Below are 21,970 nucleotides of genomic sequence, written 5' to 3'. Positions count from 1 at the left end.
GATCCGACTCCCAGGACACATTTGCTAATTGGGACCGAGAAAGGAGGTTAGACCCGTGAGCTGGGCGTGGCCTGTCAATCAGAACTCCAATCCCGGGTCCCGCACCTGGCACCAACAGAAGAAGCTGTCCTCACCTCTTCCGGCGCAACTTCAAGCAGGACCCTGCCAGGATGGCCTACCTCTGACTCCAGCCCGGAGGTGGGAGACACCAGGCCGCTCGCAACCTCCGTGCGCTCCCGCTTTTCAAGCAGCGTGCTCTCACCTGCAGAGCCCGCTTCTTTTCTGACTTTCCTTGGGCCCCTCTTCCTCAGCCCAGCATTCTTCTACTTTTATTTTTATTTATTTATTTATTTATTTATTTATTTATTTATTGTGGAACCGGGGATTGAACTCAGGCCCTTGCACTTGCCAGGCAAGCACTTATTCTACTGAGCTAACTCCCCGGCCCCAGCATCTACTACTTTTAGATGAGTTTTCTATGAGCACCTTTTTTACTTCCAGAAATTCAAAACTATTTGCCGCCAAATCTCTTGCCCACCAGTGACGTGTGCCCACCCATCATTCGTGGAAGGCCAGTGCTGCCCCACCTGCTCTCACGGTAAGCCTGCCACCTGTATCCCAGCTGCACCTCTCTGAGAGGCAGCTGACAAGGAAGCAGGGGGACATTTCAGAGCCTAGACTGCCCACTGACAGGGGCCATGAGGCACCTTGAGTCTTAGGAGTTCAGCGACGAGTCAATCCCACCTGTCCCTGCTCCAATGACAAAGGGGACTCCTGGAAATCCACTGGAATCAAAACCCCCAACGTTTCTGACTTAGATGTGGCCTAGGTGATACCAGGGGTGAGTCAGAGACCTTAGCTAGGTAAAGGGAGTGTTTAAGGACAATGAGTCACTACCCCAGTGCACCATGGGCCCAGCAAACCTGGAAAATGGGCACCTGGAAACAGAGCCTATACCCAAGTGAGACGGTTGTAGAGGACCAGTCCAAGGTGCGGAGACTGAGGTTCAGTGAGGAGTTGTGCCCCAGGCAGTCTGGATCCTGCCTCCAGATGGAGAGAAACACAGGAGCTGGCTGGCCCCAGAGTTGGCTGTAAGCCCTGCTCCCACCTTCCTGGAGGGGACTGTCTCCCCCAGGGCCTGTACCCTGGGCTTCCTATTCCTGTTCCTTGAGTCTCAGCAGAACTGTATGTGGCTGGGCTTGGTGTCTGACCTGCTCCCAACTGGTTTCTGTCCTCACACTGCAGTGCATGCCCTGAAGTCCAGGCTCAAGGCTCCCAGGTGCTGCCCTGCGGGCCTGCGTCCGTGGGGTGCAGGCCTGCGTCCGTGCGGTGCAGTTCTTCCTCCATAGGGTCTCAGACTGTCCTAAAGCCACAGACTGAAGGGCCCAGGAAAGGGGCCTGGAGAAGGGGGCTGGCAGGGTCTGTGGAGGGGGTGGCTGGTGGGCTCAGGACTGAGTGTGGTCCTCGGGAGGCTGATGCAGGATATGCAGAAAGCAGGCTTGGGAGAAGCCAGGCTCTGCCCTGTGACCTCCAAGATGCTATCTTTCTGAGGCTCAGAGTCCTTATCTATAGACGACAGAGAAATGATGCCCCACTCCCCAACAGGTCTCCCACTTGAAGTAAGCCTCACGGGGCACTGCGGTGCCTGGGACTGACTTAGAGTCAGGCCAGAAGCTGCGTAGCTGGGAGGTGTGAATACAACTCTCTCCTCCGTTCTGGTTGCAAACCAATTCTGATGAGAATCAAATCAAGTTCAGTGGTTGGAGTCAATGTGGACCTTGTCTACTGTCTGAGGATGACAGCTTGGAGGTCCTGCAGGCACGGGGGCACTTTGGGTATGGACAGCACAGTGCCGCAGGAACTGAGGGCTCTTCCAGAGGAGGCCTCTTGTGATCCTCCCGTGCTCTGCTGTTCCCCATTCGTGCTTCCCGGAACCTTCAGCTAGCGTGCACAAGGCTCAGCGCCTGTGTGCCCCGGAGAGCTCTCCTGCCCTAGGTTACTCCCTCTGCTCGCACTTATGGAGTGCAACTTCTCTGCAAATAGCTGCCTTTTTATTTAATTTTTCTTGAGTTGAGTCATTGGGAAATAAGTTATGTGACCTCTAATTTCAACCAACAGTCTCAGCATAAGGTTCCCCCGTGCAGGTCGACCAGCGGAGGCTCAAGCCATCCTGCAGGCGGGATCTAGTGCTGGCTTGGGAAATTCTTCTTTCCTAATCTTTTGAGCGTCTTCTCTAGACACACAGCAAGTCCTCACCAGCTCCACGGTGGACTCAGTCTGCACTGGCCCAGGCCGTGGGCCTGCTGACTGCTGGATCTGGTCACTCACAGGCCACCAAATTCTCCACGTCCTCTGCTGGGCATTCGCCCTGCTCAGGCTCCTGAGCCTGAGAAAACCCAGGCCTTGATGTTGTCCGGTTCTGGCCCAGCTCGTCCCAAGGGCTCCTGACTCTGTGCTTTCCTTCTCATCTAGAGGTGGACAGCGAGGAAGGCTGGTCTCCGTGGTCAGAGTGGACAGAGTGCTCCGTGACATGCGGCTCTGGGACCCAGCAGAGAGGCCGGTCGTGCGATGTCACCAGCAACACCTGCCTTGGGCCCTCCATCCAAACTCGGGCTTGTAGCCTGGGCCAATGTGACACACGCAGTGAGTGTCGGCCACCTGCCCACCCCTCCCCGTAACCCTGACCATTGGCCGCATGGGTTGGAGAGACAGTCACCTCGGGGTTCTGAAGACCTCACTCTGAGCCCCTCTGTGCCCATGAGGGTGGGCTGAACCCTCCTGTGGCCAGATAGGAGGTCCGGCATGGCCCAGAAGCAGCCTGAGACCCATCCCCTCTCTGTTAGTCCGGCAGAATGGGGGCTGGAGCCACTGGTCGCCCTGGTCCTCCTGCTCAGTGACCTGTGGAGTCGGCAACGTCACACGTATCCGCCTCTGCAACTCCCCAGTGCCCCAGATGGGGGGCAAGAACTGCAAAGGCAGCGGCCGGGAGACTAAGACCTGCGAGGCTGCCCCCTGCCCTGGTAAGCACCGTGCTGGGTGTACAGGGGGAGGAGGCAGAGCTCAGAGTAGGTGAGCCGGAGCCAGGGCGTGGCCTGCACAGCTCCAGGCAGCGAGGGCCTGTGGCCCTAGTCTTCATGTCACACCCACAGCCAGTCTATCTGCGTTCAGCGCAGATTACAGTCAAATTCCCAGTCACCTATGCTTGGAGAACCACAAGCCAGAGCTATGGACTCAGCCCGGGCAGCAGCAGACGTGCAGAGCACGTCTTGTGAAAGGACGTCCCTGTGCCTCTGAGAAAGCCGTGGCTCCTGGACACATGTGGTTCATGGCCCAGGGGCCTACCCAGGAAGTGGGTCCCTGGGGGCACAAGGAGGTGGCGCAGTGGCATTAACGTAGGCCTCCGCATGGGAACTCCTGGGGCAGCTGCCGTGAACAATGGGTTTGATCTACACAGGAGCAGCTCAGACTTCACCTTGGAAAAGGGCCTTGGGCTTCTAGCTACTAAGGGTCTTGAGAGTTTTTACCTAGACGTGAGAACAAACCAGGATAGCTCTATATCTGTGTCACTCGCTGATTGTGCCCTAAGAGGGACCTGGTAGCCCAGTCAGTCCACCCTCCTGAGCCCCTTTCCTGCCTCCTCCCACAGTTGATGGCCGCTGGAGCCCGTGGTCCCCGTGGTCGACCTGCACAGTCACGTGCGGCGGAGGAATCCGCGAGCGCACACGGGTCTGCAACAACCCTGAGCCGCAGCACGGGGGACAGGACTGCGTGGGGGACGTGAAGGAGTACCACATGTGCAATAGGCGGAGCTGCCCCGTAGGTGGGTGCGCAGGGCGCGAGGGGCACACCGGGAGGGCATGGGCGTCTGGGGGCTGCCCACACTGCCTGGCCTGTCGGCTAGAGGTGCGTGGGAGGAAGCCACTGCTTGGATGTACGGTATGTTAGCTGCCTTCTGATCATGAGACGCAGAACCTGACACCCGTAGAGTACAAAAGGGAAGATGAATTTGGCTCGGGAGATTTAGTCCCTGTCAGCTGGGTCCAAGAGGAACGTGACAGCAACAGGACAGCAGAGAGGAAGGCCCCTCAGTTCATGGTGGTGCGGAGCAGAGCAGAGGCACAGCGTCAGAGAGGAAAGCGGGGCAGAGGGCCTGAGCACAGTCCCAAGGCTGTACGCGGGCCCCAGGAGCACACGCAGGAGCGCGCTCTACAATCTGCTTAGCAAGTCCCCACCCACTGGAGTTAGCCTGTCAGATTGATGGCCCCGCGCAGTGTAAGCGTTCGTGGGAAACTCTTGGAAACAGAGAAGAAAAATGCATTTGCATCACATAAAGACAGCTGCTTTGGCCTCTCTGTTCTGTTCCTTCCAAATTTTATGTGAAAGCCGAAAACACGCAATACCTCGTGGACAGCGGACAGGCAAGGATCCGACGCACACGGGCGCCCTGATTGTGGTTCTGGGAATTGAAGGAAGGCCTTCGCACTGCGCTACACCCTCAGGCTTTTTTTTTTTTTTAATTGTTTTAATTTTTAGGCAGTGTCTCACCAAGCTGCTAAATTGCTCTCCTCCTCACTTTTTCATCTTTAAACACAGTGTCCAGCCCCCCAACGGGAAGGAAGAAAGGATTATTTGGCTTTGCTGGCTCCCAGGCAGTGCAGCGTGGCAGAAGGGCATCACAGGGAGAAAAAGCTGGTGGCATGGTAGCGGCAGGCAGAGAGAAAGAGTAGGGAACAGGGGCAAACGTGCACCCTTCCAGGCCACACCCACCGCTGCCCACCTCTTTAGACCAGATTTCTCCTAACAGCAAGTCAGCTTCAAACGCATCAGGGGCCTCCTCCTTGGGCCACTATCAGGCTTCTGTGACCCCATCAACTCCCAGCACAGGGCAGGTGGCAGGTGCCGGGATGAGCTTCCTTCTGCAGTGCTGTGAGCTGTGCTGGGCAGGTGCCGCCTGCCTCCTGGCCTCAGCTCTGCCGTCCTGTCCCACAGATGGGTGCTTGTCCAATCCCTGCTTCCCTGGGGCTGTGTGCAACAGCTTCCCGGATGGGTCCTGGTCCTGCGGCTCCTGTCCAGTGGGGTTCCTGGGCAATGGGACTCACTGTGAAGACCTGGACGAGGTGGGTGCCCCAGGGGCCGGCAACAGGGTGCCCTATGGGGACCGGAGGGCTGCGACTCACAACTGCTTGTCCCCTAGTGCGCTGTGGTTGCGGATATCTGCTTCTCCACCAACAAAGTCTCCCGCTGTGTCAACACCCAGCCTGGCTTCCACTGCCTGCCCTGCCCGCCACGCTACAAGGGCACCCAGCCCTTCGCGGTGGGCCTGGAGGCTGCCAAGACGGAGAAGCAGGTGAGCTGCGCTGCTTCCCTGCATATTGGCATGGGCTGGGAAGAAAGGTGAATTGAGTCCGGAGAAGTGGAGGTAGGACAGGGACGAGGGAGGGTGACTGTGGGAGGCAGCTACCTCTCCCAAAGCCAGGCCACCTGACCCCATCCAGCTGAGGCCCACAGTCGCCCCAGGGGAGTTCAGAGCTGGGCTCTTGTGCAGGAATACATGAGCATTGGTGTAATTATTGTCTCCTCCATGTGAATAACGCTTTGGCGTATTTTGTGTTGCTACCGCAATTTGTAGGTACTTTATAAAGAAGTGACTTATTTCCACAGTTCTGGAGGCTGGAAGTCATAGCTGGGGGTGGGGCAATCTGGTGAGGCCTCCCCCACTCTTGTGTCACCCAGGCAGGAGACAAAGGGCAGAGAGTGCCTGAAAGGCCATGACTGAGCTCTCAGTCATGCACTGTGCACGCTCAGCATGACTCCTTCTCTGGGGTGAGGCCCTGTGACCTGCACTGTCCCTGGGCCCTGCCGCCCTCATGGCCACTTTGGGATTATATTTTTGTGCATGTTTCATGGACGATGCTCAAAGCACAGTAAGCAGCCCCACGTGCTAGCCACAGGCTGCTCGGACGTGGTTCCCACAGCTCGGGACCCACAGCAGACTGCCCCAGAGGCCCTTCCCAGAGAAGCGGAACTCTGTCCCTGGACTTTCGCCTGCCTGCGCCCTCTCCTGCACTTCTGGGGCCACTCCAGTGCCTTGTCTCTGTCCATAACCCCTGTGGCCTTGGGTTCCCAGGTGTGTGAGCCTGAGAACCCTTGTAAGGACAAGACCCACAGCTGCCACCGGCACGCGGAGTGCATCTACCTGGGCCACTTCAGTGACCCCATGTACAAGTGCGAGTGCCAGATAGGCTACGCAGGCGACGGGCTCATCTGCGGCGAGGACTCCGACCTGGATGGCTGGCCCAATAGCAACCTGGTCTGCGCCACCAATGCCACCTACCACTGCATCAAGGTGAGCCCTGAGGCCCAGGGCAATCCAGACCTGTGCCCACACCTGACCTCCCGTGGTGGAAAGCGCTCTCAGTCAGGAGGGATCGGTCCACTTTTATGCACTGATATTCCCAGCATACCCAACTTAGCCAGGCAGAGCTTCACTTTGGCTCATGGCTGCAGGAGTCAGTCCAGGGCCCCTTGGCGCTATGAAGCCTGTGGTGAGGGAGCACAGCGCAATGGTGGGCCATGCAGCGGATGAGGCGGCTCTGGAAGCAGGGGGAGAGAAAGGACCGGCAGGTCCCCACGTCCTCTCTGAGGGGACCCCAGCGACCTCACTTCCACGCTCTAGGCTCACCTGCTTAAGGCTATCCCTCTCCCTGGGGTGCCAGAGGCGGGGACCAAGCCTTCATTACCTGGGGACACTCCAGTTCCGCACACAGCAAGGGACTGGGCCCCACACAGGAGGAGTGCATCGGGCTGAACCGTGGGGAACTCCAAGCATCTAGTTTCCTCCTAGACTGTGGCCAGGGCCTGGGGACCAGGTGTATCTTCATGCTGATGTGCTAAATGTGCCGGGGTTCAGCATGGAGCCAAGTGCAAGCGCAACGCCCCTTCACACTGCGGCTCATGTGCTCAGCTTGGAAGCTGTTGGCGGGGCCGCAGCAGGTGGCTTCCCACTTCCTGGGCCCGCTGTCCGCTGTCTGTGAGGAGCTGAAGTACGAGGTGGCTTCAACTCTAAGCCTCAGTTTGCAAAAGGTAGCACCACCCACAAAGATTTCCTTCTCCAGGACTCACTGGCCACTGCAGTCAGAGTCTAAAGCTCGGCTCTGTGATTCTGGAGGAGGGCCTGGAGCTTCAGTGTGGCTCCTTCACTTCCAGGCAGGGCCAGGCGCATCTGTCTCCTGCCTTTGTGACCCTCGGACCTGGGCTCAGTCAGACCCAGTGGCTTTGTCTCAGCTCACCGGCACTGGCGTCAGCCCTGGCCAGAGGCATGGGCCTATTTCTCTGCTTCTTGTCAGGACAGATGTCCCACGTGCATGTTGGTGACACCACACTTGTCATTTTGTCTAACCTCTGTGTGGGAGGCAAGGGCTTTTCTGAACATTTCGATGATTATCATTACAGGACAACTGCCCCCAGCTCCCCAATTCTGGCCAGGAAGATTTTGACAAGGATGGCGTTGGTGATGCATGTGATGAGGATGATGACAATGATGGAGTGAGCGACGAGAAGGTGAGGGGCGGCCCGTGACCGAGGCAGCAGCCCTGGGCCCGGGCGAGGCTGATGCGGGGCTCTGCCTCCCCTCCCTCCTCTTTCTTCCTGTTTCCTGCCTTACTGGAGATTGAACGCAAGGCCTCCCAACAGGCTCCATCCTCGGGCATTTTCATTTTCTTATGTAATGCAGGGGCTTGCTAAGTCACTAAGTTGTCCAGGCTGGGTCAGGATTTGGGTCCTCCTGTGACAGCTTCCTAAGGGCTGACATTAGGGATATGAGGCACCGTGCCCAGCTGAGATCAGGGCTTGTGCCCAAGCATTCCCTGCAGTGCTTTATCTCAGAGTGTGTCTGGGCACAGGTGACTCCCAAGCCAGCAAGAGATAGCATGACATTCACAACAGCGCAGCCGCTGAGCCCGGGCCCTGGGCACTTTACAAGAAAATGTGCAGTCTGGCTTGCTTTCTGTGGTGCAGAAGGGACACACGTCAGTCCCTTCCTTGGGTGGAGGTGTCAGAAGTTGGTGCTCCCTTGGCCTCGACTGTCGCATACAGATGATTTCACACATTGGTGCCCAGTGTGATGCCGGCAAGGGTGGGTGGGCCACCTTGATTTTGTTCATGGCATCCATACGCCTGACTTCCACCTGTTCTCAGTGAAGTTGGATGCATGCCAGTGAGGGAGCAACACCACTGTCACAGGAAGCATCTCTGTAAGCAGAGAGCAGGTGCATAGGTCATTATAGATGACTGAGGGCTCAGCAGGTGTAGCCAGGGCTGATGGCTTTTGCTGTCTTTGTCCACACTGACATGTCGATCTACTTTGAGTGCCTGACTTATAAATGCTGATCCTTTCTGTGCAACGGGGTGCAGTCACTGTGCCCCCTCTTGAGGTGCTCCTTGTGTCTTTAGGACAATTGCCAGCTGCTGTTCAACCCCCGGCAGTCTGATTATGACAAGGACGAAGTTGGGGACCGCTGTGACAACTGCCCCTACGTGCACAACCCTGCCCAGATTGATACGGACAGCAATGGCGAGGGGGATGCTTGCTCTGTCGACATTGACGGCGATGGTCAGTGGCTGCCAAATAGTGTCTGAGGACCCAGTTTGCTGGGGGTAGAGGTCCAGGGGGGCTGCGGCTCCGGATCATGCACAGAGTTCCTGTTATTTGGCATTTGAGGGGGCCTGAACCCAACCTCATGGTGTGTTCTCCAGGGCTTTGTCTAACTTCCAAAGGGAGTGCAATGGTTCCTTGGGCATCTGTCTTGAGCAGAGGCCCCCAGCCTGCCTCTCCTCTCCAGCTGCAGTCTAGAGGTCCCTCGTGCTATGCCATTCACGGCATCTTGTGCAGTGCACCTTCTGTCCAGAACTCCAAGAACCCTGACCCCTTGCCTGGTCCAAGTGCCACTGAGAAAGACCTCAGAGCACCTTTCTGGGACTGGATGTTTCAAGCTTGCTTCCTTTCTCACATTGTCGTTGGCAAGCTCCTGCCTCCCTTGAATGTGTAGCTGTGCCGCTGACCTCTGCCACAGCAGTCGGTTGACACTGCCCAAGACCTGCAGGCCTCCAGAGTGGAGCCCTCAGGTCTGATGCCCTCCCACCCTGCCCCAGCGCGCTGCTCAGGACCAGGAGCCCTGCCTAGGCAGCAGCTGCTCGGGCCCTGGCCCCCCTCCTAGTCCGCACATCTCATCATCGTCACGCTCTGACATAGTGCCTTCTATTATCATTAAGCAAAGCTTGGCTGCATGCTGTTCAAGCCCAGAGGAAAAGCAGCAGCGCTTTCCTAAGCCCAGCCTGTTGCTGCTGTCTTTGAATGTTGACAGACGTCTTCAATGAAAGAGACAACTGCCCCTACGTCTATAATACTGACCAGAGAGACACGGACGGCGACGGTGTGGGTGACCACTGCGACAACTGCCCGTTGATGCATAATCCCGATCAGGTGACAGGGCATTGCCAGCGGGCAGGGTGGGGCCCAGGTCCGCAGCAGGTTGGTGGAGGTGCACCTTTGTGATTCTCACCTGCTCACCCAAGGAATCTTAGTTTTTCAGTAATCTCTGTTATAAACTTTTTCTTTCTTTCTTTCTTTCTTTCTTTCTTTCTTTCTTTCTTTCTTTCGAGCCATTTTTTTTTTTCTGTATTTAGGACAAGGTCTATGGGATGTACAGGGTCTCACTATGTAGGTTGGACTTGCAGTGATCCTCCTGTTTTCAGCCTCCCAGGCACTGGGATTATAGGTGTGCGCCACCACGCCCCGTCTCAGTGCACCCCGGGGGCAGGGCTGGCACGGCATGCTGGGGATAGAACCCCGCCACTGCGCTGTGCCTAAGCAGGAGCTTTAGTCCGCTGAGCTCTCAGGCCAGCCCTTATCTTTTAAAGAGAATAAAAAAAAAAATAGTTTAGAAAACCCATTGGAACTGATGCAGAATTTCACTAAACAAAACGATAGGAATTCAACAATGGTTGTTAGAGTGCCGAGTATTGTCTCTATATTAGCTGTCCAGATTACCAGATGTAAGCGTGCAAAATTGGTCAGAAAAGGTTATAAAGAATTAAGAAGGAGAAATAAAAAAATTAAGCATTAACTGCTTCTTTCAATCGACCACCAGAAATCAGCAATACAGTTATCCAAGCCGCCTAGCGTCCATATGCGTATATATTTTCTTTCCCCTTCCTTCTTCTTTCTTTTCTCCTTTCCCTCTTCCTAGTCATTCCTTCCTTTTGAACCGCGTCTTTCCCTTTCCTAACAGCTATTGCGCCTTTCAGGCTTCACTTACGCTTTAGGTTCTTATGCTAGGAAGACAATAAGATGTTTACCCATGTGGGTCTAATTGACCTCATTTATGAGTGTGGGCTCCAGTTGCATCTATTTACCTATAACAGCTTCAGTTTATCTTTTTCATAGCTGAGTAATACTCCATTGTACAGCACATCACTTTCATCTGCTCTTCAGTTGGTGGGCATTAGGGTTGGGACAACTTTTCCTTACCCCAGTTCTGAGCACAACTCTGGTGTCTCAGCAGCCGCAGGCCAGGCTGTCTGCAGCTGTCTGAGAAGGTGGGGACTTCATGTCATTCCCAGTTTTTCCTGCTGTGAGCACTCAGCCAAGGTCTGCCATGGAGGAGACAGGGAGAGCACATCCCCCGCAGGGGCCTGAGGTGCCCTGGCAGCCTGTTGGAGGCCGCCGGCGTGCGGCTCACTCTTCCCTGTGAGAAGCCAGGCTCTCTCGCCTGTGAGGTGCAGCCTGCTGGCAGGGAGCACAGGCCCGGAATGCTGAGCCTCTTCTGGAGTCCGTCCCAGCCTGCTGTGGATGTGCAGGAGCTCGGCCCAGTGGCTCCTGCCCTGAGACGTGGGAGGTGGCAGCCTGGCTGGGCACACCCTCAGGGAGGGGCTCACCCCTTTCCCCTTGGCTCTGTCTCTCAGACGGACCTGGACAACGACCTTGTGGGAGACCAGTGTGACAACAACGAAGACATAGATGATGACGGCCACCAGAACAACCAGGACAACTGCCCCTACATCTCCAATGCCAACCAGGCTGACCATGACAATGATGGCAAGGGGGATGCCTGTGACCCCGACGACGACAATGATGGGATCCCAGACGACAGGGACAACTGCCGGCTGGTGTTCAACCCCGACCAGGAGGACACAGATGGTGGGTGCTCTCCCTGGGCTCCGGGCCTGCAGGGCCCTGGGCAGAAGGGCCCCAACTGACCAATCCCTCAGTCTGTACGTTAGTCACCAGGCAATCGGCGTCACATGGCGTCTGTGTGGGCTGAAGAAAAATCTGGTGTCTGTGCCATTTTTAGGACTTTGACAACCTCTGAGGCACCGAGGGTGCAGGAGGCTAGAGAGGGGACAGGAAGGACTGCAGGGGAAGAGACACAGAGTGGGGAGGAGTGAGTACAAGGAGAAGGAGCCCTGTGAGAAGGTCGCTACTACTCCCTCTGCACCCACACCTCCGTCCAGTGGGGAGCCCCTGCACCACAGCAGGGCTGTGCGTGCATGGCCGGTGCACTGTGCTGGCCCCTTGGCGGACGGGGATCAGAGTCCTGGGTGCCGAGCCAGCTGGACTCAGACCCACGGAAGTGTTGCTCTGGTCTGATGGCAAAACACCAGGTGGGGCTGGGCAGGAACGTGGGGGAGCAGGCTTGAAAAGAGAGGGTCTCGGTGATCCCTCAAGGCCTTGTGCATGGTCAGTGCCTCCACATGGAAGGCGAGCCATGATACTGAGCAGAAGAAGAGGGTGTGGAGAGGCGCTTGGGAGTCAGGATGCCATGTTTCCTCTCCCATGACACAAACAGCCGTGCAGAGGGAGGTGGACCCCACCACATTATGTGGCACACAGAGAAGGGGTCTGAGAAGTCCCGTGGTCCTCACTCTGCAAAGTAGTGACATGTGGTCCATCTAGCCACAGAACCCTGGGGACACAACCAGAAGGCTCCCAGTAGACAGAATCCCAAGTCCTCTGGCCAGGGCCAGTTCAGTGTAAGAGTTCTAGATGCTCTGTAGACTAGAAGGGGATGGGGGTTTGAAAGGTGACAGAAGCACCCAAGAGTTCTAGTAGACACTGCGCTACAGACCTCCTCTCTGGTCTGAGCTAAGGATAAGGGGAGCAGTAGTCCCTGAGGGGTCACCATGTGGTCCTTGCTGGGCATTAGTCCTGAGCGGAATGGGAGGGCCTGGAAGGCAGAGACTGCTCAGAGCATGCGCAGCGGATGCTTGGAGACCCCGTATCTGCCGTGCATCAGTGCCAGGCCTCAGTGCAGGTTTCAGAGACCAAGTACCCTTTAGGCTTGCAGTACAGGGGCAATGGCAAGCCGCCTGCTTTGTCTCCTGGCTTTTGATTTTTCTTTGAAAAATAGGTGATGGGCGTGGTGATATTTGTAAAGATGACTTTGATAATGACAACGTCCCAGATATCGATGACGTGTGCCCTGAAAACAACGCCATCAGTGAGACTGACTTCAGGAACTTCCAGATGGTGCCCTTGGACCCCAAGGGGACCACTCAAATCGATCCCAACTGGGTCATCCGGCACCAGGGCAAGGAGCTGGTTCAGACAGCAAACTCAGATCCTGGCATTGCTGTAGGTGAGCTGTGAGTTCCCCGGTGACGACCCTCAGGGTCCACCGAGGTCTGTGGCACCGTGCAAATGGGGGTGGTGGGCCTGCAGCACTCCGTCTTTCCTTGCATATGAAGCTTGCAGCCTGCATGAGCTCTGCAGCAGAATCGGGGGGCACCTATGTCTGCCTCTGAAGTGTCACGCCCAGCTAGCTGTTTTGTGGCATGGACTTGGGGTACTCACGCATAGGTCACACCGTGTAACTCTCCAAATTGGGATTAAAAATCTTGTTTAAGCTCCATCCCTCTCTCGGTAAGGTGCCTGGGCTGGGTGGCAGAGGAGACCACTTTCCCATGGTCAGAGGAGCCAGACTGGGTCCCAGGGACCCGATGACCATGTGGCCCTCCCCTCCAGGTTTTGATGAGTTCGGGTCTGTAGACTTCAGCGGCACGTTCTATGTGAACACTGAGCGTGATGATGACTATGCCGGCTTCGTCTTCGGCTACCAGTCCAGCAGCCGGTTCTACGTGGTGATGTGGAAGCAGGTGACGCAGACCTACTGGGAGGACAAGCCCAGCCGGGCCTACGGCTACTCAGGCGTGTCACTCAAGGTGGTCAACTCCACGACAGGCACCGGCGAGCACCTGCGGAATGCACTGTGGCACACAGGGAACACAGAGGGGCAGGTGAGGCTGGCAGCTGCCACCCGGACACTGCCTGCAGCTCAGTTCAGCCTGAAGAGAGCCTTCCTGCATTCTTAGTGGTGCCAGTGCGGGCGGCAAGCGCTTCAGCTGTGCTATGGGGCCCCTTCCTTCCTAAAGGCAGCACGCCTTGAGGCTTGACGAGCGCTGTGGAAACTTGTACTGCAGATCACAGTTTTCTCCGCTGCTCTAACGGCAGAAAGCTGGTTTCAAAAGTTGATGCTTTGGTCATGGTCATGATTTTGCACCAAATACTGGGCTGTGGGCTGCTGTCAGAGAGCTGAAGCACAGTCTCATCCACTGTGCGCTTTGATGACATGTGGCCAGTTCACGGCGACAAGTCCCACAGCGCTGGGGCAAGTTCAGGTCTAGTGCGAGACATGCAGAGTCTGTGTCCTTTCAGCATGTGTCAGAGGGCCAGGGCCAACCACAGGGTGGCCTCCAGGGTTGTGGTCAGCCTCCATACTGTGTGTGAGGCCACGTGGACACCCAGGGGCTAAAATGACTGCAAAGTGATACCTTTTCCCCAGGTGAGGACGTTATGGCATGACCCCAAAAACATCGGCTGGAAGGACTACACCGCCTACCGGTGGCATCTGATCCACAGGCCCAAGACAGGGTACATGAGGTAAGGGCAGCAGAGTGCCAGCTCTGTTTGTGCCTGTGGTGGCTCCTAGGGGAGAGTAGGGTGGAGCTCGCATAGGCCAGTTCTGGCTTTGACTTCCTCTCTGGATTCTTCTGTTGTTGTTTTGAGACAGGGTCTTTCTGTGCAGTTCAGGCTTCCCCTGAACTCCCCATATAGCCCAGGCTTGCCTCGATTGGCCAGTGGCAGTCCTCCTGCCTCAGCCTCTCATGTGCTGGGATTACAGGTGTGCACTGCCATGCCTGGCTTTCTCTGGATCCTTACTGCCTTTGCTTTTCTATCTTGCATTTCTACTGTGAATGACATTTAAAAAAAGTAAAAAACTGGGAAAGAGAAAGCATAATTTGTCTGCTTAAGGGAGCATGGAGGTGGTGGGCACCTCTGCCTGTAAGGAACGCTGGCAGGCCCGGTGGAGGCCGTGATAGAGCCAGAGTGAAACCTGCCTGTCTCAGATCCTGGCTGGTCCTCATGAGTGGCTGAGCTGGAAGTCACATGTGTGAATGAAGCACAAATATCAGGCCAACAGGATTCTCTGGCTTTGGCCTGCCAGCATTTGTAATGAATTTGGATTAAAACAAAATTTGAGCAATTTAGAGTCTCTCCTCTTTCCTCCACTCCCTCTCCTTTCCCTCTCCTCCTCCTCCTCCTTCTGTTTTTTAATGTATTTGGCACAGCGTCTGCAGGGCCTACAGGGTCTCACTATGTAGATTAGACTTGTAGTGATTCTCTTGTTTTCAGTCTCCCAAGCACTGGGATTACAGGCACACGCCACCACGCCCAGTCTCAATCACTGTCTCAGTGTGCCCCGGGGGTGGGGCCAACACAGTGTGTTGGGGATTGAATCCCGACTGATGTGCTCTGCCTAAGCAGGTGCTTTAGTCCATTGAGCTATCTGGCTGGCCCTCCCTCCCCTTCTGTCCTTTAAAAAATCAGTAAGATTCAGTCGCAGTACTTGAATTTCTTCTCCCCCTCCTCTCTGCCCCGCCTCCTTTATCTCTCCCTGTCTGTGTTTGTGTGTGTTCCTGGAATTGAACCCAGGGCCTTGCGTGTGCTGAACACACACTTTAGCCAGCTCTCTTGGTTTCTTTGCAGATGCCAGGAGTGTGGGGGTTTGTAGAGAGTGTGTGAATGAGCTGTGGGGGCAGCCTCCCTGCATGAGCCCCGTCTGTTCACACATGAGCTCCATCCTCCTGGGGAGGGTTTCCACCTCATGCTGAGCAGGTCAGAAGGCGGACTCTGGTCCTCACAAAGCTTTGCTTGTGGGGAGAACTTGTATCCAGGAAGACGAGATAAGCCTATCCCAGAGGCCACTACGCAATGTCCCTCACTATCCACACCCTTCCTCAGCTCCTAAAGGCAGAAACTGCTTCAGCTGCATCATTAGTTGTCTGTACACCCCAAGTATGGAGTGGCAGGGGTTAGGGTGGAAGAAGCCCCTCGGGTGTGTGCTGGGCAAGGCTTCTGAGTTGAGCTTGTGTTCAGGTCCCTCTGTGTTTGGCTGGAAGTGTGGCTTGGAGACAGAGAGTTTGGTTAACATGTGCAAAGCCTCAGCTTCCATCCCCAGAACCAGGAAGAAAATTCTAGGTTCCTCTCGGTCAGCTTGGCATCTGCATAACTTGGAGCCCTGGTTCCCATGCCTCACGGGTTTGCGTTCTCTTTCTCCCCCATCCCCATGTTTTAGGGTCTTAGTGCATGAAGGAAAACAGGTCATGGCCGACTCAGGACCGATCTACGACCAAACCTATGCTGGTGGGAGGCTAGGCCTGTTCGTCTTCTCTCAAGAAATGGTCTACTTCTCGGACCTCAAGTACGAGTGCAGAGGTGAGTGGAGGAGGAGCTTGCAGTTTGGGAGGTGGAATGGACCAGAAGCGTGGAATAGCGTGCTGGTGGTGTGGCCTTCCCTCAGCATTAAGGGGCTCTAATTCCTATTGGCTGTGTTCATCTTCTTCGGGGTTTACTCTACCTGGTAGAACCCCCATCCCTCTTGCCTTTTTATTAGTGCAGGTTTGCAGCATGTGGAGTTTACATTCACTGGGGAGTGGGAGCAGGTACTGAGTAGGTTGTTTCCCTTTTATGCCCTTCCCCTGCCCACCTATAGTACCTCGCTCCCTCTGCCTCTGAATCCTCTATCCTCATTTTCCTTGTTCCTGTTGTTATTACTCTTTTTTCATTCTTATGACATATAATATTTATAGTCCCTACACACGGCATAGATTGGTTCTGTTCACACCCCCTCGCTGCTCCCTGTTTGCTGCCCCCTTTTGCATCTGTGAGCAGTCTGTCCTTTGGTTTTGTTGCCCTCATTGTTTATTATGCTTTTGCTTGTATTTGGCCTCACTCAAATGATGGACACCGTACAGTATTTTAGCTGGTGTGTCTGGTTTATTTCATGCAACATTATATTTTCCAGATGTAGCTATTGTCCTACAAATATCTCAAATTTGTCCTTCTTTATAGCTGAGTGATATTCCATTACACAGAGATACCGTATTTTCTCCATCCATTTGTCTGTTGATGGCCATACAGGCTGCTTCCAATATTTAGCTCTTGTGAATTGTGCTCTATAAATGTTGGCATGCAAATATTGCTGTAGTAATGATGTCTCCAGCTCCTCAGGGGAGATTCCTAGAAGAACAGCTGCATTGCGGAATTTCTAATTTTAGTTCTTTGAGAAATATGCTTAGTGCTTAGCATCGTGCTTGTGCTGGTTTCCAGTCGCACTGACAGCAGGTGAGGGTTTCTTCTCACCATAGCCTCCAGTGTCTGTTGTTCTCTGACTACTCAATGACCATCATTTCTGGGCTACGACAGAGCATTGGGGTTGCCTTTCTCTAACAGCCAGAGGTGTTCATGTGCTTGCTGGCTGGGAGCACTTCTGCTCCTAGAAGTGTCTGCGTGTTTCACTTGCCCATTTCTTGATTGCTTATTTATTTCTTGACTGCTTGTTTATTTTAGATAGTCTAAGTTTTTAAAGTTCTTTTTATATTGTAGATATCAATTCTTTGTCTAACAAACAGCTGACAAAACTTTTCCCTTTTTGTAAGTTGCCTCTTCACTCTACTAATTGCGTCTTTTGCTGTGAAGCTTTTAACCTGATGTAAAGCCATTTGTTGATTCTTCCTGTCATTTCTTGTGCAGTTTGGATCCTGTTTAAAAACTTATTTTCCACACCTAGTGCCTCAAGTGTTTTACCTATTTTGCTTTCTAGTGGGTTCCTTTTTCCTTTTTCTTTGTTTAAATCTTTGATCTGTTTTGACACGTTCAGCATATTGTAAGAGAGATAGGTCCTGCTTTGGTCTTTGGCGGGCAGATGCCAGCTTTCCCAGTTTCATCTGTTGTGTAGGCTGTTGCTCTTCCAACGCATGCATTGGGCTCCCTTTCAATGACTGGATGGACGCACGTGTCTGGGAGGTTCTCATCCCCTCTATTCCATTCCGCTGATCTGCACGTCTGTGACAGTGCTGTGCCCAGTGAACACTTCCTGATCACTTACAGAGCATTCCTACACTACTAAATTCTACAGTTTACTGAATTCTCTGTAGCTTCTTAAGTGGATGGGGATAGAAGAGTTTCTTTGCAGTTATACTTCTGGGAGTAATTTGAATTAAACTGTTATATCCTTGAAGAGAGTGTACCCTCACCTTGTTGATGGCATGTTTCTACAGATGAGGGAAGTAAGGTTCAGTTCTGTTTGTTAAAAATCACCTATTGCAAACCACAATGTTTAGTTTTTCCTTTTATTACATCGGCTTTCAATACATTGCATATATCTGTGTACCCACAGTCTTAACACTATTCATCCATCATCCACTTTCCCATCATGTCATTTGTCTCTGCATCCATCCTTCCATCTGTCTGAGCATCAGTCTTCTATATTTCCATTCATCAGTCCATTCATTCATCCATCCTCTCATCCTCTCATCCTCCCTTCTGTGCTCCTTTCCTTCCTTCCTCTCTTCCGTCTATTTCCAATCTTTCATCTCTCCGTCACTCATTGGTCCTTCCATATTTCTGTTCATCATTCCATTCTGTCTATGCATCCATTCCTCCATCTGCTCATCTATCCTTCCATCTCTTCATTTTTTCTTGTATTCATCACGACATTCATTCTTCTGTCCATTTTTCTTGCATCTTTTCATTCTTCCATCTGTATTTTCATGGGTCTTCCATCCATCCACCCACCCTTTCAGCTAACTTCCCATCCATTTATCTGTCCTTCTATCATTCCATCCTTCCTCCTCCTTGCTTCTTCTCAGTCTTCCTCGCTTCCTTCTATCCTTCCATGTTTTGATCAGCCAGTGAGTTGGCTTATTAATGTCATTTTTTAGTTCAAACAGTGTCAGGTTGTGGGTGAAACAGCAAAAGAAGTGCCCTGCGTCAGTCACCCTAATTTTGCATATTGCTTTTCTTTTAGATGTCTAGATAAGATGCGCTGGATTTCCGAAATGTGCTACAAACGCTATTTCTTAGACATCTCAGTGCGCCCTGGTACTTGTAGATTTTCTCCCTCGTGGCATTCAGTGCTCCCTGACCTTGTCCCATGCGTGGCTCTGCAGCTCCTTCATCAGCCCCAAGTTCGTGTTCCCTCAGATGACGATCACAAATGGAACCCAAAGATGCACATCCAACCTTCTCCTGGAAAAGTCTGATGATGGAGATTTTGTGTGGAATGAAATTTGGCCGTGGCATTGCATTCCTTTTGCTTGTCTGTTTAAAAAGGATGACGTTTACATATGAAATGTAATTACTTATTGTATTTATATGTATATGGAGTTGAAGGGAATATTGTGCATAAGCCAATATTATAAATTAAGCATGAAAACTGTTGTTCAACTACTTTCACTGCTTAATGTTTTCACTCTTCTTGGATTAGTACTGTTTTACAGTAACACACAAGTTCTTCGGGTCAACCATAAGGAAGGGTCAAGTCGAGTCTGAGGCAATGCCATAGCGAGGCTGAGGTTAGGAAGCTTACTGGTGTGAGTCTGCGGCCCGATATGGAATGATGTGAGCTATAAATTGACTAACTGGAGCAGAGAAAATAGTTAGAAAACTGAAAGAATGCACTTGCCCTTTCTCCTGCTGCCTGCAATGGAAGCCTCATGCCAGACAGAGATGGAGTTTTATCAGAGAGAGAGAGAGAGAGAGAGAGAGAGAGAGAGAGAGAGAGAGAGAGCGTTCCTGCACGGTTGAGCTCTCAGGGCCGTGCTGCGGGCTCGGCCCAGCCTCGGAGTGAGAAGCAAGCCTCGTGAGGAGGCCTCGGCTCAGCCGGTGGCTGCTCCTGAGCGGGCTGCTGCGGTCCTGCCTGCCGCTCGTCTGCTCTTGCTTCCTGAGGGCAGGATGCCTGCTTTGAGCTTCTTTCCTCATCTTGGTACCGGGAACAGGGAACCAGACAGACAAGACAGCCGTGCGCTCTGGTGTCTTCTTCCTGTCCTGGGCTTCGGAAGCTCTGGGCTGGCCGCTTTGTTAATGGGGTAACACATTTCACTGAGGTTCCAGCTAGTAGTGTTTTGTTAATATTTATTAAAAGAATAGAGAATGCAGCTCCACTCACCAATAACTTATTTTACATGCCAAGGCACACATACGTAGTATTATTTCTTCAGGTAAACATATAACAAGGATATAATAATATGAAGATATAGTTACAGCAAAATACCTGCCTGTTGAAGCACAAGGCTTTATCATATGCTGTTGTGATAAAGCTTGCTGTGGGATGTAATAGGCCCAATAAAAAATAATGCGGAATTCATTATGGAACCTTAATATATTTTGTTGCGGTGATTTTAGTACAGTGGGTTTTTTTTTTTTTTTTTTTTTTACTGTTATCTATCTGCTGTATATAGTTTTTAAAATTTGAATAGTGAAAAATAATCAGCATTTTGACTTGCTGGCACACCCAGTAATCAGTTATACAGTGACAGACACAAGATTGATTGAATTCTGGCTTTGAGCGCTATGGTCTGCAGCAGCTTTTATTTCCTCCGACGCCATATCGGGGGTTCGCGAACGTTGCTCTCGTCTGTCTGACGTAGGACAAATGTCGCCTCTCCGCTAATTGTGATAGCGTTTCTATGTCAAATAGAAAGAATCCATAACCTTTGCCTTAATTTACATAGCATTTCATTTTGATAGAACTTCTCCTGTTGCTTCCTCTGAACTTGGTCCTCTTGTTTTGCTGTACTTTTCATTTTTGTGGAACCTCAGTCCCCTAACCAGCCCAGGGGTGGGAACTTCATGTAGTGTGACGACGGTGACCAGCGTGCCGGCTGCTGCTCGAGGGCGCTGGGTCCCGCAGTGCGACGGGGATGGAGATGTGAATACTAGAATGTACCATATTTTTTTGTAAATTGTGTTTCTTTAACAAGGTTCTCTTTTAGCTTGATGCAACTTTCTTTTGCCAAAGACTGTAAATATTTATTTATTTGTTTACTTGGTCAAAATTTTACCAACGAGACCCTGAATTTAGCTAGAACCTCCTTTTTTAATGCTTGGAAGATTAATACAGGAAATAAATTATAAAAAGGTTTTCTATAAACGAATCTCTCTCCCTTTATTAAAAGGAATGAGCAGGGTTTCTGCTGGGGGGAAGGGAGAAACAATTCTGAACAGGGAGAACTGAAGTTTTGCCTCCCGAAAGGCCCCCGCACACCTCTTAGTTCTTGGCTCTGCCCCCCCCCCCCCGCAAGAGTGGTGCTGCTGTCATCTGGGTCTCTGCCGCGAGGGCTTTGCCACATGCCGCAGGCAAAGTCCCGCCGCTGCTTCTCACGCTGCCAGCGGAGCGAGAGCGTGCCCGCCGTGAGCCTGGCCGGCGTCCCTGGGGCAATCGCGCAGCCAGGCAGAGCGAGCAGGGGTCTCTTCGTTAGCCCTGCGGCAGCATGACCGTCAGAGCGGTAAGGGTCAGGCCTCTCTGCTACACAGAGGTGAACGGTCCCAGGGAGGGCTACGGGAGGGCAGTGTCCATCCCCACTGACCCAGGATCTCTGAGCATGCGACGAGTCAAATGCAAGGGACAAAAAAGAGTGCGATGCAAAAGGAGAGAAGGCGAGAAAGACGGTGCAGAAAGTGACAGAAACTCAGTGTTTCTGCAGTCAGCTGAGCGGTCAGGCTGGGCTGTGGATGCAGGCGAGGCCCAGTGAGGTGACAGGATGTCCGAGTGAGGAACAGGACTCTGGTCCCTGACCAGGAGGACGCACAGAGCCCTGCGCCCTGCCTAAGTGAGGGAGACTTGGAGAAGCTTAGAAATGAAATCCCAAGGGGCCGGGTTTGGGCTGGACTGTGAGCAGCACCTTTAGGAAGCTTCGTATTGTATTCAGGGAACAAAAGCACTTACTGCAGGCTGATGGTGCCCAGCAGCTGGGCACCGTAGACCCACGTCTCGTAGCGCAGAGTTTCCCCCTTTGTAGGCACATGGACACAGCCTGACACATGGCTGTCTCTTTCTTGTGGTCCTGGGCATGTCGGTTGCATGGCCAGGACAAATGTCCAGTATCTCAGCGGCCTGCTTGGGCACGAGCTACCCTGGAACCTGGCAGCTATGGGAGAGAGAGGCTCCTCTTCGCGCTGCCCATGGTCACCACACAGCCCATCACCCACACCCCTGACCTGTGACTGTAGTGGGAGGAGGCTGGAGGTGCAGGAACGGTGGGTGGGCCCATATCAGAGTCAAGAGCTGGTGCACCAGCTCTTCCCCGGAGTAGGCCTTAGCCCCGGGAGGAAGGGACCACAGCAAACTTGGCCCCTCCCTTCCCCAGTAGCCTGACTCAGAGCAGGCACTGCCAGCTGGGCCGCTGCTCCAGACCAGAATCGTAACCTTGCCCGTCCCTCTGGCTCCGGGCGTCCCCCAGGCAAGGCCAAGTGGGGACTGTATGTGGTGTCCACAGGGTCTGGAAGCTCAGATGGGTTTCGCATGGTTAGTCTGAGTTTCATAGGAGTTTTTGGCTCTAAGGGCAGAGTGGTCCTGGGTTTGCCAGGAGTTGGCTTTGGGGACCTGGGCCGTTTCCATCCATTCGAGGCCAG

General features: G+C 53.3%; 1 protein-coding gene across 2 annotated transcripts in view; it reads left to right on the top strand.

Annotated features, from left to right (window-relative positions):
• Thbs2 (thrombospondin 2) overlaps window positions 1–19,087 on the top strand; it is a 31,032-nt gene extending 11,945 nt beyond the window's left edge. For both annotated transcript variants that reach the window (XM_023711971.1, XM_023711970.1), the window contains exons 7-22: window positions 502–598; window positions 2,473–2,643; window positions 2,844–3,020; window positions 3,647–3,820; window positions 4,990–5,117; window positions 5,195–5,347; window positions 6,128–6,346; window positions 7,453–7,560; window positions 8,452–8,611; window positions 9,363–9,481; window positions 10,963–11,197; window positions 12,408–12,635; window positions 13,022–13,293; window positions 13,839–13,936; window positions 15,633–15,772; window positions 18,366–19,087. In XM_023711971.1, the coding sequence (XP_023567739.1) occupies window positions 502–598; window positions 2,473–2,643; window positions 2,844–3,020; window positions 3,647–3,820; window positions 4,990–5,117; window positions 5,195–5,347; window positions 6,128–6,346; window positions 7,453–7,560; window positions 8,452–8,611; window positions 9,363–9,481; window positions 10,963–11,197; window positions 12,408–12,635; window positions 13,022–13,293; window positions 13,839–13,936; window positions 15,633–15,772; window positions 18,366–18,373 (2,487 nt within the window). In that variant the 3' untranslated portion in view covers window positions 18,374–19,087. The remainder of the gene's footprint in view (window positions 1–501; window positions 599–2,472; window positions 2,644–2,843; window positions 3,021–3,646; window positions 3,821–4,989; window positions 5,118–5,194; window positions 5,348–6,127; window positions 6,347–7,452; window positions 7,561–8,451; window positions 8,612–9,362; window positions 9,482–10,962; window positions 11,198–12,407; window positions 12,636–13,021; window positions 13,294–13,838; window positions 13,937–15,632; window positions 15,773–18,365) is intronic.
• The last annotated feature ends 2,883 nt before the right edge of the window (window positions 19,088–21,970 follow it).

Source organism: Octodon degus, unplaced genomic scaffold (genome assembly GCF_000260255.1).
Source record: "Octodon degus isolate 3935 unplaced genomic scaffold, OctDeg1.0 scaffold00022, whole genome shotgun sequence".
Classification (NCBI taxonomy): domain Eukaryota; kingdom Metazoa; phylum Chordata; class Mammalia; order Rodentia; family Octodontidae; genus Octodon; species Octodon degus.
The sequence above is the reverse complement of the archived record's forward strand: the minus strand, read 5'-3'. Positions and strand labels throughout refer to the sequence as shown.